Source organism: Aegilops tauschii, chromosome 6 (genome assembly GCF_002575655.3).
Source record: "Aegilops tauschii subsp. strangulata cultivar AL8/78 chromosome 6, Aet v6.0, whole genome shotgun sequence".
In the NCBI taxonomy this organism is placed as follows: Eukaryota; Viridiplantae; Streptophyta; class Magnoliopsida; order Poales; family Poaceae; genus Aegilops; species Aegilops tauschii.
The window spans coordinates 370130785-370148479 of record NC_053040.3 but is presented as its reverse complement, the minus strand read 5'-3'; the positions used below and the strand labels follow the sequence as shown (position 1 = coordinate 370148479).

The window sequence follows — 17695 nt, the reverse complement described above, 5'->3', positions numbered from 1 at the left end:
ATCGCTTCTTCATAGTTCGTAGGTTCGGTAGTAACTTGATCTGAAGCTTCATGATCATAATCATTAGCTTCCTGACTAATTGGTGTAGGAGTCACAGGAACCAGTTTCTGTGATGAACTACTTTCCAATAAGGGAGCAGGTACAGTTACCTAATCAAGTTCTACTTTCCTCCGACTCACTTCTTTCGAGAGATACTCCTTCTCTAGAAAGGATCCATTCTTGTCAACGAATGTCTTGCCTTCGGATCTGTGATAGAAGGTGTACCCAACAGTTTCCTTTGGGTATCCTATGAAGACACATTTCTCCGATTTGGATTCGAGCTTATCAGGTTGAAGCTTTTTCACATAAGCATCGCAGCCCCAAACTTTAAGAAACGACAACTTTGGTTTCTTGCCAAACCACAGTTCATAAGGTGTCATCTCAACGGATTTTGATGGTGCCCTATTTAATGTGAATGCAGCTGTCTCTAGAGCATAACCCAAAAATGATAGCGGTAAATCAGTAAGAGACATCATAGATCGCACCATATCTAGTAAAGTACGATTACGACGTTCGGACACACCATTACGCTGTGATGTTCCAGGTGGCGTGAGTTGCGAAACTATTCCGCATTGTTTCAAATGTAGACCAAACTCGTAACTCAAATATTCTCCTCCATGATCAGATCGTAGAAACTTTATTTTCTTATTACGATGATTTTCAACTTCACTCTGAAATTCTTTGAACTTTTCAAATGTTTCAGTCTTATGTTTCATTAAGTAGATATACCCATATCTGCTTAAATCATCTGTGAAGGTGAGAAAATAACGATACCCGCCGCGAGCCTCAACATTCATTGGACCACATACATCAGTATGTATGATCTCCAACAAATCAGTTGCTCGCTCCATAGTTCCGGAGAACGGCGTTTTAGTCATCTTGCCCATGAGGCACGGTTCGCAAGTACTAAGTGATTCATAATCAAGTGATTCCAAAAGTCCATCAGTATGGAGTTTCTTCATGCGCTTTACACCAATATGACCCAAACGGCAGTGCCACAAATAAGTTGCGCTATCATTATCAACTCTGCATCTTTTGGCTTCAACATTATGAATATGTGTATCACTACTTTTGAGATTCAACAAGAATAGACCACTCTTCAAGGGTGCATGACCATAAAAGATATTACTCATATAAATAGAAAAACCATTATTCTCAGATTTAAATGAATAACCGTCTCGCATCAAACAAGATCCAGATATAATGTTCATGCTCAACGCTGGCACCAAATAACAATTATTCAGGTCTAAAACTAATCCCGAAGGTAGATGTAGAGGTAGTGTGCCGACGGCGATCACATCGACTTTGGAGCCATTTCCCACGCGCATCGTCACGTCCTTAGCCAGCGTTCGCTTAATCTGTAGTCCCTGTTTCGAGTTGCAACAGAACCAGTATCAAATACCCAGGTGCTACTGCGAGCTCTGGTAAGGTATACATCAATAACATGTATATCACATATACCTTTGTTCACCTTGCCATCCATCTTATCCGCCAAATACTTGGGGCAGTTCCGCTTCCAGTGACCAGTCTGCTTGCAGTAGAAGCACTCAGTCTCAGGCTTAGGTCCAGACTTGAGTTTCTTCTCTTGAGCAGCAACTTGTTTGCTGTTCTTCTTGAAGTTCCCCTTCTTCTTCCCTTTACCCTTTTTCTTGAAACTGGTGGTCTTATTGACCATCAACACTTGATGCTCCTTCTTGATTTCTACCTCCGCAGCCTTTAGCATTGCGAAGAGCTCGGGAATTGTCTTATCCATCCCTTGCATATTATAGTTCATCACGAAGCTCTTGTAGCTTGGTGGCAGTGATTGAAGAATTCTATCAATGACACTATCATCCGGAAGATTAACTCCCAGTTGAATCAAGTGATTGTTATACCCAAACATTTTGAGTATATGTTCAATGACAGAACTATTCTACTCCATCTTACAGCTGTAGAACTTATTGGAGACTTCATATCTCTCAATCCGGGCATTTGCTTGAAATATTAACTTCAACTCCTGGAACATCTCATATGCTCCATGACGTTCTAAACGTCGTTGAAGTCCCGGTTCTAAGCCGTAAAGCATGGCACACTGAACTATTGAGTAGTCATCAACTTTGCTCTGCCAGACATTCTTAACGTCGTCAGTTGCATCTGCAGCAGGCCTGGCACCCAGCGGTGCTTCCAGGACGTAATTCTTCTGTGCAGCAATGAGGATAATCCTCAAGTTACGGACCCAGTCCGTGTAATTGCTACCATCATCTTTCAACTTTGCTTTCTCAAGGAACGCATTAAAATTTAACGGAACAACAGCACGGGCCATCTATCTACAATCAACATAGACAAGCAAAATACTATCAGGTACTAAGTTCATGATAAATTTAAGTTCAATTAATCATATTACTTAAGAACTCCCACTTAGATAGACATCCCTCTAGTCATCTAAGCGATTACGTGATCCAAATCAACTAAACCATGTCCGATCATCACGTGAGATGGAGTAGTTTTCAATGGTGAACATCACTATGTTGATCATATCTACTATATGATTCACGCTCGACCTTTCGGTCTCAGTGTTCCGAGGCCATATCTGCATATGCTAGGCTCGTCAAGTTTAACCTGAGTATTCTGCATGTGCAAAACTGGCTTGCACCCGTTGTAGATGAACGTAGAGCTTATCACACCCGATCATCACGTGGTGTCTCGGCACGACGAACTTTGGCAACGGTGCATACTCAGGGAGAACACTTTTATCTTGAAATTTAGTGAGAGATCATCTTATAATGCTACCGTCAATCAAAGCAAAATAAGATGCATAAAGGATAAACATCACATGCAATTAATATAAGTGAATAATATGGCCATCATCATCTTGTGCTTGTGATCTCCATCTCCGAAGCACCGTCATGATCACCATCGTCACCGGTGCGACACCTTGATCTCCATTGTAGCATCGTTGTCGTCTCGTCAATTATTGCTTCTACGACCATCGCTACCGCTTAGTGATAAAGTAAAGCATTACAAGGCGATTGCATTGCATACAATAAAGCGACAACCATATGGCTCCTGCCAGTTGCCGATAACTCGGTTACAAAACATGATCATCTCATACAATTAAATATAGCATCATGCCTTGACCATATCACATCACAACATGCCCTGCAAAAACAAGTTAGACGTCCTCTACTTTGTTGTTGCAAGTTTTACGTGGCTGCTACGGGCTGAGCAAGAACCGTTCTTACCTACGCACCAAAACCACAACGATAGTTCGTCAAGTTAGTGCTGTTTTAACCTTCTCAAGGACCGGGCGTAGCCACACTCGGTTCAACTAAAGTTGGAGAAACTGACACCCGCCAGCCACCTGTGTGCAAAGCACGTCGGTAGAACCAGTCTCGCGTAAGCGTACGCGTAATGTCGGTCCGGGCCGCTTCATCCAACAATACCGCCGAACCAAAGTATGACATGCTGGTAAGCAGTATGACTTGTATCGCCCACAACTCACTTGTGTTCTACTCGTGCATATAACATCTACGCATAAAACCTGGCTTGGATGCCACTGATGGGGAACGTAGTAATTTCAAAAAAATTCCTACGCACACACAGGATCATGGTGATGCATAGCAACGAGAGGGGAGAGTGTGTCCACGTACCCTCGTAGACCGAAAGCGGAAGCGTTAGCACAACGCGGTTGATGTAGTCGTACGTCTTCATGATCCGACCGATCCAAGTACCGAACGTACGGCACCTCCGAGTTCAACCCACGTTCAGCTCGATGACGTCCCTCGAACTCCGATCCAGCCGAGCTTTGAGGGAGAGTTCCGTCAGCACGACGGCGTGGTGACGGTGATGATGATGCTACCGACGCAGGGCTTCGCCTAAGCACCGCTACGATATTATCGAGGTGGAATATGGTGGAGGGGGCACCGCACACGGCTAAGAGATCAAGAGATCAATTGTTGTGTCTCCAAGGGGTGCCCCCCTCCCCGTATATAAAGGAGTAGAGGAGGGGGAGGGGGCCGGCCACCCTAGGCGCGCCCCATGAGGAGTCCTACTCCCACCGGGAGTAGGACTCCCCCCTTCCAAGTGGGAGTAGGAGAGGAGAGGGAAGGAGAGAGGGGGGAAAGGAAAGGGGGGCGCCGCCCCCCTCCTTGTCCAATTCGGACTCGGGGGGAGGGGCGCGCGGCTGCCCTTGGCCGCCCCTCCTCTTCTCCACTAGGGCCCAATAGGCCCATTAGTCTCCCCGGGGGGTTCCGGTAACCCCCCGGTACCCCGATATGTGTCCGAAACTACCCAAAACCATTCCGGTGTCCGAACATAGTCGTCCAATATATCGATCTTTATATCTCGACCATTTCAAGACTCCTCGTCATGTCCGTGATCATATCCGGGACTTCGAACTACCTTCGGTACATGAAAACACAAAACTCATAATACCGATCGTCATCTAACTTTAAGCGTGCGGACCCTATGGGTTCGAGAACTATGTAGACATGACCGAGACACGTCTCCGGTCAATAACCAATAGCGGAACCTGGATGCTCATATTGGCTCCTACATATTCTATGAAGATCTTTATCGGTCAAACCGCATAACAATATACGTTGTTCCCTTTGTCATCGGTATGTTACTTGCCCGAGATTCGATCGTCGGTGTCTCAATACCTAGTTCAATATCGTTACCGGAAGTCTCTTTACTCGTTCTGTAATACATCATCTCGCAACTAACTCATTAGTCACAATGCTTGCAAGGCTTATAGTGATGTGTATTACCGAGAGGGCCCGGAGATACCTCTCCGACAATCAGAGTGACAAATCCTAATCTCAAAATACGCCAACCCAACAAGTACCTTCGGAGACACCTATAGAGCACCTTTATAATCACCCATTTACGTTGTGACGTTTGGTAGCACACAAAGTGTTCCTCCGGTAAACGGGAGTTGCATAATCTCATAGTCATAGGAACATGTATAAGTCATGAAGAAAGCAATAGCAACATACTAAACGATCTAGTGCTAAGCTAACGGAATGGGTCAAGTCAATCACATCATTCTCCTAATGATGTGATCCCGTTAATCAAATGACAACTCATGTCTATGGTCAGGAAACATAACCATCTTTGATTAACGAGCTAGTCAAGTAGAGGCATACTAGTGACACTTTGTTTGTCTATGTATTCACACATGTATCATGTTTCCGGTTAATACAATTCTAGCATGAATAATAAATATTTATCATGATATAAGGAAATAAATAATAACTTTATTATTGCCTCTAGGTTTGCGGGAAAAAACAGGTCTGGATCGCGTTGCGACCGATACAGGCCTCCGTTGGATAGTTCCGCGGTCCGGACGTATGCTGGCGGTTTGCGGGTCGCCGTTGGAGATGCCCTAATACGTGTTTGATTTATATCATCAGGATCAGGAACCACCAGTCAAGAAGTAAAAAACAAACAAGCCTGAAGAATCCTCTGAGCTTGACACCAACGCCCGTCACTTGTCTCTAGCGCCACCACAACACCCATCAAAGAAAAAAGATGACGGATCACCTGCACACCCGAGCTCGACGTGGGTCCATCACTGATATGCAACTTTGCAGATCTACAAGGTTGCTCGCCAATAGAGACGTAACCATTGCCGTTGAACGAAACAGACCGGGGCAACATCCCGGACACACCATCAAACTCCAGATCTGCGCATGACTAAGACGTCGGAGGCAGAAACCATACCTGTCTACCACAAACCACGAACCCTGCACACTATCCACCATCTTTCAGATACCGTTGATGCAGACCACAATCTGCATCCGCTCCTGGACTACCTCCCAAGATCCGCGTTGGCGCTAGAGCAAATGCCATCACAACGGCGGAACCCGAGGACACAGGTCCACAACAAGGTTGCCGCCGCGGCATCAACATCCTTGTTTAAACAGACTTGTTTTCAAATCCAACCCCAACACGGATCGCCTTGTCGGGAAGGATCTGAAGATTTTTTATTTGGCGCCGCTATTACCATCGCCGAAGCCAAGACCATGAACAACCGATATCCTAAGAGCATCTCCAGCCGTCCCCCCAAGGAGGCATTTTTTCGCCGCTTGGGGGGCTGCCGGCGAGAACTTTGGCCTGGGGTGGAATTTTTCCCACTCGTTGCGGCCCCAGAGCTAGCTGGAGTAGCAGCAACAGCAGCAGCTCACCACCGCAAATTCACTGCTGCCGACGCACCCCCGTCCACCGCCGCCGACGCAGGAGCAGCAGCTTGCCAGTCGCCACAGCAAATCCACCGGCGCCGACGCACCCCCGTCCACCGCCGCCGACGCAGGAACAACAGCTGTAGCAGCCCGCGGAGCAGAGGATCCGCCATGGGCGTGGGCGGGCGGCCGGGAGAGCCGGTGCCGGGGCCGCCCGTGGCCTCCGCGCTCGGGGCCGCCTGTGGCCGGCACACCCGGTGTCGGGACCGCCCGTGGCCGGCACGCCCGTGGTCGCCACGCTCGGGGCCGGTGCGCCCGGTGTCGGGACCGCCCGTGGCCGGCACGCCCGTGGTCGCCACGCTCGGGGCCGGTGCACCCGGTGCCGGGGCCGCCCGTGGCCTCCGCGCTCGGGGCCGCCCGTGGTCGCCACGCTCGGGGCCGGTGCGCCCGGTGCTGGGGCCACCCATGGCAGCCGCTGCGTCGGCTGGAGCGCCGTTGGTTGGTCCTCCTCCCGCAAGGACTCCCGTGGCAGCTGCTGCTTCGGCTGGAGCGACGCTGTCTCCTCCTCCCGAGCGGCGCTGGCGCTTCCTCCAGCGCGTGTGCTGCGTGACCAACACCGCGCCCGTGCAGGACGGCAACGCGAAGTCCAAGACGGGTACCGCGCGGCGCTGCTGGCCTCCGCCAGCAAGGCGGTAGCGCAGACGCGCCGCGCGGACTCTGGCGCCGTTCGCGACACCAACCCGCGCGGCAACAACGATGTCGCCAAGGTGGTCCACAGAGTGGCGCCGCTCGCGCAGGCCGTGGATCCGGCGCCGGCGAAGGAGGACGAGTCGGTCTGCTCCGACGAGGAGTACAGTCTGCTCCGTCGGCGTGGTGTACTTGTGCGAGATGTGCCGCAGGAAAAGAGGAGAGAGAGTGAGGAGAGAGGCTGCGAGGAAAAGAGGAAAGAGAGTGAGGAGAGAGGCTGTGAGGAAAAGAGGAGAGTGAGTGAGGAGAGAGGCTGACTTGTGGGGGTTTTGCATGCAAAAGAGAGCGCCGACGCCCCCAGCTGCCGCCCAGCTTTCTGGGTTTGGGTTGGGACCGCCGTACGTAATTTTGGCCAAATCCGGCGCTATTTGAACTTTTGAGGACATGACTGGGTGAAAAAATGCGCGCCGGCGATGAAAAAGACCTCCTGAAAGGGAACTCGGGGGGACGGCTGAAGATGCTCTAAGCTACTAATGCCTAAAACAATCCACACGCGCAGATCCAATGATCCCCTCACCACTTATGACCGCCGGAGGAGGCACTCTCTGACGGGGGCGGAGGCTAGATCGCTTTTCTTTCTGCCAAAGAAAACGATTTGCTCGGTTGCTCTTGCTCCATCTCCGTTCGGTACATGCGCATGCACTCCATGGCCATTCGCAGGCGCCTCCTCGCTGCAAGTGTGGTTTACGCTTTCCAGATTCGTTTACGGACATTCGTTGTTTCCGCCTTCCGGGGCCGTCGCGCTGCACTGGAACACTTTCACACTGGGCAACCGACTCAGCAGTCAGCGCACACCGCCGCCGGCTCTTGTAACCCGCAATGGCGAGGCCTTCACGCCAAACCCTGGCCCTGCCGTCCGCGACCTCCCTCCGCCGCCTGTACGGCAACTCGAAGCCGCCTCCTCCCCCGGCCTCGGCGTTCCGGAGAGCCGCGTCGGTGCTCCTCCTCGCCGCGGCCGTGGCGCTGCCCTGCGCCGTGCTGTACCGAGCCGTCGTGTCGAATGCGCCTCCGCCGGTGCAGGTCGTGTGGGATCGCTGGCCCTCGAGGGAGTGGGGCCCGCCACGAGCTCCGGTTGTGGTCCCCGAGGCCGAGGAGGACCGCGACCTCGACCACATTTCCGCCGACGATCTGGTGTGCTTCCGTCTCCCCTCCCCCTTCTCCACCTCCTCCTCGTTGATGTTGCCAGTCTCTCGTCTGCCTTACTTTTCAGTTCTGTAAATTGAATAGTGGAATTGCATATCTTAGGCCGTTAGCATGCTGTTATCCGGCCCTCATTTGTTTTGCTAATACCCCTAATTTTAGCGTTTGGTCTTTAGAATCAACTGATCAAGCAATTGCTCTGTCCTATATATGGGAACAACCAATTTGATTTGGTGGGCATGAACATGAATTTTGATGTTAAAATCTGCAAACCCTTAAGGAGTGAACGAATACACTTATAGCTGCTGATTTGATGTCATCATGAATATTCTAAGCTTATTTATTAGCTGGATCTGTTCCACTGAGAGAAATAACTAACATGTCAAATGATTAGCCTTGTGCTTTATAGTCGTATTCAAATGGATTGTACATTTCCTGGTGAAATGTCAACCTTCCTCCTTATTTTAATCATTCCTGTCTTGTTTCGATTGAAATATTTTATTCTTTGGGTTATGTCAGTGATTAGCCTGATGCCTTTCCTTTTTAGCACTACGTCATCAGATGAAATGTGTTTCAGTCTAGCACGCGGTTGATATGCTACCAAATTGAATTGCTTTCTGAGGCAGAACTTATAAGTTGTTTACTCGGTGTAACAATTAATGTAAAACCATCCTTGTAGGACAGTGAATATCTCAAACTTGAGCAAGTTCTACAAGCGGCTTCTATGGACAATAAGACCATTATATTGACGACGCTTAATGCTGCATGGTCTTCTCCAGGCTCAGTTATAGATCTTTTCATTGATAGCTTCCGGCATGGTGTTAGAACTAGTTCACTACTGAAACACCTTGTGATAATAGCCTTCGACAGGAAAGCATATAGACGATGTACTGAGATCCATACCTACTGTTATGCTCTTGTAACCGGTAATGTGGACTTTTCTCAAGAGAAGAGGTTTCTGACTGCTGGGTATCTGGAGATGATGTGGAAAAGGCTGGATTTCTTGCGCCTAGTTCTTGAAAAAGGTTACAGCTTCATTTTCTCGGTAAATTTCCATGTTTACTTTACTTCCTGCTCTATTGCATTAATATTCTACTTTGATACCAACATAATAAGACGTACCCTTTTCCTAAAAATAGCGAACTTGAAAAAGTCAAATCGATAAGCATAAACTGATTTGCTTCTCTTATATGCATTTCAGGATGCAGATATAATGTGGTTTCGCAATCCATTTCCATATTTTTATCCGGATGGAGATCTTCAGGTTGCATGTGATCACTATGTAGGCAATGCAACTGACTTGAGAAACATAGCTAATGGGGGGTTCAACTATGTGAAGTCGAACAATCAAAGCATAGAGTTTTACAAGTTTTGGTATTCTTCACGACTGAGATACCCTGGTTATCATGACCAGGATGTACTTAATTTTATTAAGCATGATCCTTACATTATGGATATTGGATTAACCATTAAGTTTTTAAGTACTACATACTTTGGTGGTATTTGTGAGCCAAGCAAAGATTTAAACGAGGTTTGCACAATGCATGCTAACTGTTGCATTGGATTGCAAAGCAAACTTCATGATTTAAGAATCATCATGGAAGATTGGAGGGATTATATGTCTATGCCACCAAGCTTAAAAACATCTGGGGCATTCTCATGGAGGGTACCACAAAATTGCAGGTATAATGCTACCTTGGAATTAAGTTAGATTTTTGTAGATAAGAAGTATGCTATGATCAATTATGTACTGTTGTCTAATAATGTTTGGTTCCTTTATGCAGTCTTTCATTGTTAAACCAGTGAGACATGTTTTTGGATGCAAATGGTGTGGTATAGTCAAACATGTCAATTTCTGAGAATTTTGTTGGCAACTGGAAAGAAAAATGTACTTGAAAGGTTTGTTTACATCATTATTATATCCTCTGTTTTTATCAAGACCAGATTATGACCTTGTATTTACATATGAGTTTGATGATACCCTAGTTGACTCTAGCCTCTGGTGGTCAACAGTTGCTAATGTAGATTCTAAAAAAGAAGAGAAAGACACAATTGGTAGTTTAAGTTTGACGTAGGACTTAAGGCTCAAATTTGAATGGTTTTAACCAAAATAACTTGTTTACATTACTGATTAGACACTGTCCAGTGGAGTACCGAATAAGATTCTCAGACTCAACTTTACTGTCTTTCAGGAAAAACCAGTGCATGAGGAACTCCACCTTTTGTTTAAGAAAGACCCGGTTTAGCCAGATTATATCTTGAGGACTCTGCCAGTTGATGCCTTCATCAGTGTTATGCATCCTCTACTTTGGAAAAATAACCAACACGAAGGTGCAAGCTGTTTCTGTTCTCCAGTTTCCATTTGACAGTGGAGCTGCAGCCTTATGTGCATATTTTTTAATTGCATCAGTTATGTATACGTTCATCTATTTGATAAGCACTGCGAGAGAGACAGTTGTAGAATCAAACTGAGGGACACTAATAGAGGCGATCTGGACACAGGATTGGCAGATAAGTGACTATACTACTTAAATCACCTTAACTGATGATTTCCAGAAGCCTGACACATAGTTTCCAGTTTCCTTGCCTTTTAGTGGAAGCCCTTTTTCTCCTCTTATTGATAGTCTAAAAACTAGCATGATGAAACTTGATAATTGTCGCAATGTTCAAGAATGAACTTTTAGAACGTGGCGGTGAATCTTAATTCGTGACTTGTGACATTATCAATAGGGAACATTCCAAGTTCAAGGGTTGAAGGCATCAGCACAGCAAAAGATGAACTGGCTATGACTTCCCAGTGTATCATCCATGACCATGCGGAATGACTGAATGAGGGGTGGAATGGTATTTTCAGTGTTTATAGGATTCCTGTTGTTTCTAATGCATTGAGGCTCACTTGATTCATTTGGTAAAGTGAATGAAAAGCATGAGAATATAAATTTTCCTTTGATGGCACATTCTTTTGATTGATTCAAAGGAATGGAGTAAAGAAATATAAATGGAACTACAACTATCATCCGATCTCAGATTCAAGTGAAACAACGCAGGATTTCTAGAAAGATTTCCAGAAATGACATAAATGAAAGTCTGTTTTCCCATTGACATTGCTTTGACTTTTATTTCACTGTGCTTATTTGAGTCATGTGTTTTTCGGTGAATCGTGTACAAACTTATGTGGTTTCCCAGGCTCTGGTTTGTACATGTGTTCTTATCATATTCTAGTGTTCTACTACCTCTGTAGTGTGTACACTAATTATAAGACGTTTTTGCAGTTCAATAGTGTACAGAGGGAGTATTTCATATATTACCAAATCCTGTGAATCAAGAGGTTCAATACCGAGGAAGGAACTTCAGTTGATATCCACTAGAAAATCGAAATACCGAGGAAGGAATTTTTTTTTTGACAGAACCGAGGAAGGAATTTTAGTTACTATCCACTAGAAAATGGAAACCAATTGTACGTCATGCAAAAGAGAAGTGTTTTAGGCTGCTAGCTATTTTGACCTCATTAATTGTTAAACACAAACCCATTGAGGCAAGGAAATATACAGATTGTAGCTGGCAGAATCATGCAAATTTAAGAAAGTTCAAATTTAAGTCGTTCGAATGAGAGTTTTCCTTATCGGTAAACTTTGATTTCATTTAGGCAAACAGAACCAGGACTACCAACAACACTGAAACTGTAAAACCATGTGTCCTACAGGAGGTAAATTTGTATTTGCGACTTTCTACATATATCATTCTTTTTTAAAATATGATTTCTCATTTGGTTTGATCCTATGAATTCAACTCAAGTGCAAAAGTTCCATGATTAAAAATTCTAGAAGATAATTGCGGATCAACTTTAGATTTAGCAATTAAAAAATATTCCATGATAAAAAAATCTATAAATAATTGTGGATCAACTTTAGATCTAGAATTAAGAGAAATAGATCTCATAAATTTACCAAATTATAGGTCATGCTGAACCAGATTGATGTTTAAATACCCAAAAAAATCAGATTTTTCTGAAATATAGAGGTAAACATTAAAAACCTAATTTCCTGGGTTTTTTTATTTTCCTATTCTTTTCGCGCATTTTCTTTTTTTTGTGGAAGTTTATATTTGTTCTAATAATTCGAAGTTTATTATGAAAAGGTTCTATATTTTTAAATGTAATCAAGTACTCTCTCCGATTCCAAAACAAAGTGTTGCAGTTTACCTTAGTTCAAAACTGTGACTTTTTTTTGGATCGGAGGAGTAAGTTTTATAAGCTTTGAATAATTTTCTTGGATCATCTGTAGTGTAGGATTCTAAATGCATGTTTTTTTCCTACAAAATGCTCAAGCGCTCAACTCTGAATGTATCACGTTTTTTCCCCACATATAATTGTTCTATTTTTATGGAAGTTTATGTGTTCTAATAATATGAAGTTTACTGTAAAAAAAGGACGCGGATTTTTGGCTCTGGGAAGCATATGCTCCCTAATGAACAGTAACATCAAAATAAATACAGTAGTAAATAAATTTAAAAAATTCTGATATTTTTTGTAGATATATCATGTTAGTGTAGCAAGTGTGCTTGACAATTTTCATGCGATACGGGATAACAGTGCTTTGTTGGTGAAAAAAAACTAAATTAAGTGTAACATTTGGCGTTCCACTTTTTTTTTTTACACAGGTCAAAATGCTTAAGTTTTTCCCCTGAAAATTTGCAGATATCATTTGGATGTGACACTGAACACTTTTTTTTTGTTGACATTTGTAAAATCCATTTCTGGCACACAGGAGCATGTGCTCCCTAGAGCCAAATTGAATATCCGGTAAAAAATTCTATATTTTGAAATATAAGCTCAGTAATTTTTATAAGCTCTGAATGATTATTCTAGGATCACCTGAAGTGAAGTGCAGGGTCCAAAATGTATGTTTTTCTCTACAATGCTCAAGCGCTCAGCCACAATCATGATCTCGCTATTATGTCAAGCAGGTACAGTCTTGTCGCTATAGACTAATGGATATGGTCCGTGCTCATATCAAATCTTGTCTCTGTAGACTAATGGATTTGGTTATTGCTATGACTATGAGGCCTAACGATCAATACCCTATTCTGCTTTTCCTACAACAAGGACAATCCCCTACTCTGATGAATCTTCCGGAGCACGTCGTTGATGGAGGTAACCTGCTACTCATCAGGCGCACACATCCTCCTTTCGCTTGCTCAGATGATGGTGTCCACTTCGAAGACAGTGAGCGAAATCAACCACAGCACATCATTTCAGTTAGACATACCTTATCTTATCACGAAACCGGGGTCTTATCCGCGATGCTCTACTCTGACATGCTCGGAGCTCGTTGGGCTTTCTTTCAGTTGAAATCACACCTTCTGTCCAAAGTTGCACTCATGATCACTTTCTTTCTGACGGTTGCTTTTGCACATGTTTTGATTCTACTCATCCGTGGCCGAAGGACGGCGAACCCGTATACCTACCTGAGACTGTTGAATGCCACTGAACTTGATCATCCTTCGTTGAGTGGTAAAAGATCACCGCCGCAGTGGCGGCATCAGGTCCTCAGCGGCATGATACCATGTGCTGAACCTGGGCGTCGACGGTGAGAAAATCCGGCGAGCAAAACTGCAGCCCGTGTGCTAAAATCCGGCTGGCATTGTTTGTGTTGGAAGCGAAACCACGTCTGCTCGTGCGAGGTTCTTTTTTCCGGGAGTCTGGTACGAGGTGTGCCTATCATGGCCGAAGCCAGCGCACAATGCAAAGTTCAGGACGATTGGTCCCTTGGAATAAATCTCGGTGGATATGATACCATGCATGCAAATATAATTGAGCATCATATGTTTTCTTCTTTTCAGCTCGGCTTTGCTGAAAACCAGCAAGAGCTACCTGTGTGCATATGTGACTTTAATCATGGGAATCATAATCCAATTATCCAGGAAGAAAAGGCACTAGCGATGCATGCACTCTGATGGTAGATCAAGCCTTTAGTCATTCTCTAATGTCTTTTGAGGGCCGGTCCCTTCGATACCGACTATGACACTGCTCGAGGCAAGGTGGGTGTTCATCGATCCTTTCTTCAAAAGCTGGAGTGGTTGTTGATAACGGTTTTTGGTATGCGATGGCACCCAATTCCTTTGAGGCATAATTCAGCATCGTTTTGTTTATTGCGCATGCAGGTGAAAAGCTCCCATAGCGTTGCGGATGAATCATGTGTGTATGACGATTTGTCTTGTCACAATGCATTGTTTCGAATATTGGAAACATACAAGCAGTTTTTTAAATCTGAAAAAAAAACCCATCAGCAATATCATACTGTACAACCGTACAAATGTTCGGCTGTTAATATTATTCCATCTGTGCCTTTCTGGAATACAACAAGGCAGTCGATTTTGTACCTTGCAAACTATATTAAATTTGAAGCCGCATGGCACGCTTTCCACAAGGAGCTTTTTTTTTTTTTTGAGAAATCCTATAGACATGCGTGTACCCTTTTCAAACGGTGCTTTCGAAAATTTCAAAAGGCTGTACATTTTCGCAAGACATGTGTTCATGAATGTGCAACATTCGCTGTTCTTCTTCTCTTTCGCATGCAGATGTGCATCCATGCGCCCAAGATATTATCGGTGCCGCAACAGAAACAAAGGCGCGGTGCCTACACTGTTGCTCTCGCTTCGAAATGCAAGCGCAAGTGCACCAACAAAGGCTACAGGACGTGGGCGCGGCTTCAGTCCCGAAAGCCAAACATCCGTCGCTCAAAGTACATCGCTTTCGCCGTGTCCAGCCCACGAGCCCTACACGTCGCGCCGAGGCCGGGTGGTGCACCCAACCCAAGCCATGCGATCCGTTGGTTGCGCCCGGGCGGCTGGCTCGACCATGTGATAAGTGCCGCGGAAAAAGGCACTGTAGCCATGTGCCGAACCGAGCGGGTGCGTCGGTTCGCCACTACCGGCTAGCTCCAAAACTGAAAGCGGCAGCTCCCCCGAGCGCCGGTCTCGGGGCGGGCGTCTCCGGCCGTCGGAAGCAAAAAATTCCTTCTCCGCAGCGGCAGAAGACGAGGCGCCATCTTTGGTTCATGGGCGCCACTTGCGGCAACTGTCTCGCGTCGTCCCGCAGGATGCTGACACTTGTTACCATGTCCTGCGCGTACCTCTTTCGGCTTCGTTTCGACCCGCGCAGCGCAGCGCAGATCGTATCGTGCGCACATGGAATGGATACGAGGGCGTGAAAAGAACGGAGGTGAAGGTCTGTGCTAGAAACGTGACCACCCAGCGACCTAACGCCAAAAGTCAATAGTACGCAGGGGAACGTGGAGGCGGGCAGTAGCTGAGTGACAGGTAGCAAACGGCACACCGAAAGTCTGTGCACCACACCCGGAGTGCTGCTCCTGCGGCCCCAAACCAGGCCACCTGTCCCTCCCTAACCCCGTTGCTGAGAGATGGGCTTGGCTGCTCGGATAAGTCAAGGTCTTAACATTGTTTTCTCTAGTATAAAGTACGACTATTACGACGACTAATACCCGTCAATTGACCGTAGAAGTGGTGCATCACATAATTGAAACTCAGAATCTCTTTTTTTTTTCCGGCAATGCTACATCAACGGAGTCTTACGGGCCTTTTACGGGGTAAATTTGAGGTGGCCATCTATGATTGGACCAAATGGGGAGGGAGGGCCCCACCCCCTAAAAATCGGGGGGGGGGGGGGGGGGGCAAAGTATTAGTTAGCTGGAAGGTCCGTGAATTCCCCCTAATGAGTCCGTTGATGTAGCATTTTTGCTTTTTTTTTAGGATCGAACTCGGAATCTCAAGTGACATATGGACGTTGGCTTCGTTGGGTGTGTCATATGATGTAGAGGCGGATGGTTATCCTTCTTTTTGAAAAAGGATATTTTTTTGAGCTTTTAATGGCATATATTTAATTTCTCTACATGGATTACTTATAATTTAAAAAAATACTTTATAATTTGTTCAAATGTATGATACTATGTCTAGTTTCCTCTACATGGAATACATTTATATACACCTTATTTTCTATACGACCATGACATCCCAGTTTCCCGGCGGCCTTGCTCATGTTGACCTAGTAGAAAGATTTAATAAAGAAGTCACACTTAGATGAGTGACTCTTGTTAAGACATGTGCTAAAAGAGAGCACTACGGTGACCATATTAAGCCGCGTGGCAACACTGAGTGACGAAGTATTGGAACCCCAAAGGGCAAAGGAGGATCCACTTTCAAGTTCCAACTTCCAAACGAACCACTCCACTGACCTGCCTACTAGGCCTACGACCCGCCCGTGCTCATTCTTCGCATTTTCCTCAAGACCAAAAGCCGACGATCGCCTCCCCACACCATCTCTATATAAGCCAGCGACCCGGCGCCTCCCATCACACACTTCTTCCACCCTTTCCTCCCTCGAGCTACGACGACGACTATCGACTAGCTAGCCAGCGGCGAAGCTCGTGAGCTCTCTCCCGGTGCCCGGACATGGCGGCGAGAAGGCTCCTCGAGGAGGCGGTGGCCGCCGGCGCGCAGCAGGACTCGCTCAACTCGGACCTGGTCCTCATCCTCGCCGGCCTGCTCTGCGCGCTGGTCTGCGTCCTCGGCCTCGGCCTCGTGGCGCGGTGCGCGTGCTCGCGCCGCTGGGCGCGCCCCGCGGACGCCGCCCCGCCCGGCGCCAACAGGGGCGTCAAGAAGGAGGTGCTGCGCGCGCTGCCCACCGTCAGGTACGCCGCCGACGGCGGCGAGGCGTCGGAGGCGGATGAGTGCGCCATCTGCCTCGCCGAGTTCGAGGACGGCCAGCACATGCGGGTGCTGCCGCAGTGCAGCCACGCGTTCCACGCGGCCTGCGTCGACGCCTGGCTGCGCTCGCACTCCTCCTGCCCGTCCTGCCGGCGGGTGCTCGTCGCCGAGCTGCCGCGCGGCGAGCGGAGCGGACGCTGCGGCGCGCGGCCCGGCGGCCTCGACGCGCTCCTCAAGGCGGTGCCGCTGTGCCGCTGACGTCGCTGTAGCTCGGCATTAGTGGCGTGCGCACTCTGGGCAAAAGGCCAAGGGAAAAGTGTGTTGAGGGAAATTAGCCGGTGCATAAGCTCATCCATCGGTTAGCTTCTTATTTACCTTTCTCTTGGTTTGGGGGCCTGCTGGGTGCTGATTCTTTTTAGGTGTGGCTACTCTGGAAATGGGAACCATTGAGCATGAAGGCGTGTGTACATACATATTTGATGGGGGGATTTGTGATTGTAACCTATTTGTACATATGTGGAAGTTGCTATAAAAACATGCACTTAGCTTGAACTGGGAATGTGAATTTGGTGGTACTTTCTGCTTATTTCTCACGATTGGAACTAGGAAATGGCATAAGAATTTGCTGAAAGACATCTATACTGAAAACTGCCCGTGAGTATAACTTTGGCGAAACTTGTGGACGCGCTTGGAAATATCTTAAATGATAAATCTTATTTGTAATCCTATCTTTTTATATATTTATTTTACACCAAGAAAATCTGAAACAATTTATGCATAGCGCAGTACTCGTGTGTTGTTGACAGGTAAAGTTTCAAGTTTAAATGTAATTTTGTTTAAGAAGAAAAGAAAAGATATTTCTTTTAAAAGAAAGGGGTTTCCCC

General features: G+C 46.4%; 2 protein-coding genes across 13 annotated transcripts; both read left to right on the top strand.

The window, feature by feature from the left end:
- The first annotated feature begins 7716 nt into the window (after positions 1-7716).
- LOC109741387 (uncharacterized protein At4g15970) lies at positions 7717-13924 on the top strand. Of its 12 annotated transcripts, none has more exons than XR_005760371.3 (9): positions 7718-8078; positions 8767-9132; positions 9289-9770; positions 9872-9986; positions 10280-10418; positions 11360-11544; positions 11734-11793; positions 12955-13052; positions 13192-13924. XR_005760371.3 is itself a non-coding variant. In XM_020300471.4 (4 exons), exons 1-4 carry the CDS (start codon positions 7767-7769, stop codon positions 9891-9893), a joined length of 1182 nt encoding a protein of 393 aa, XP_020156060.1. In that variant the 5' UTR covers positions 7717-7766; the 3' UTR covers positions 9894-9987. The 12 variants fall into 12 exon arrangements, 1 of the variants encoding a protein (XP_020156060.1); XR_005760370.3 differs by lacking the exon at positions 11360-11544 and adding an exon at positions 10818-10931; XR_006665484.2 differs by lacking the exon at positions 11360-11544 and adding an exon at positions 10498-10931 and having other exon boundaries at positions 13192-13485.
- Positions 13925-15843: 1919 nt separating this feature from the next.
- LOC109779702 (RING-H2 finger protein ATL8-like) lies at positions 15844-17397 on the top strand. Its single transcript, XM_020338344.4, has one exon. It carries the CDS (start codon positions 16557-16559, stop codon positions 17067-17069), a length of 513 nt encoding a protein of 170 aa, XP_020193933.3. The 5' UTR covers positions 15844-16556; the 3' UTR covers positions 17070-17397.
- The last annotated feature ends 298 nt before the right edge of the window (positions 17398-17695 follow it).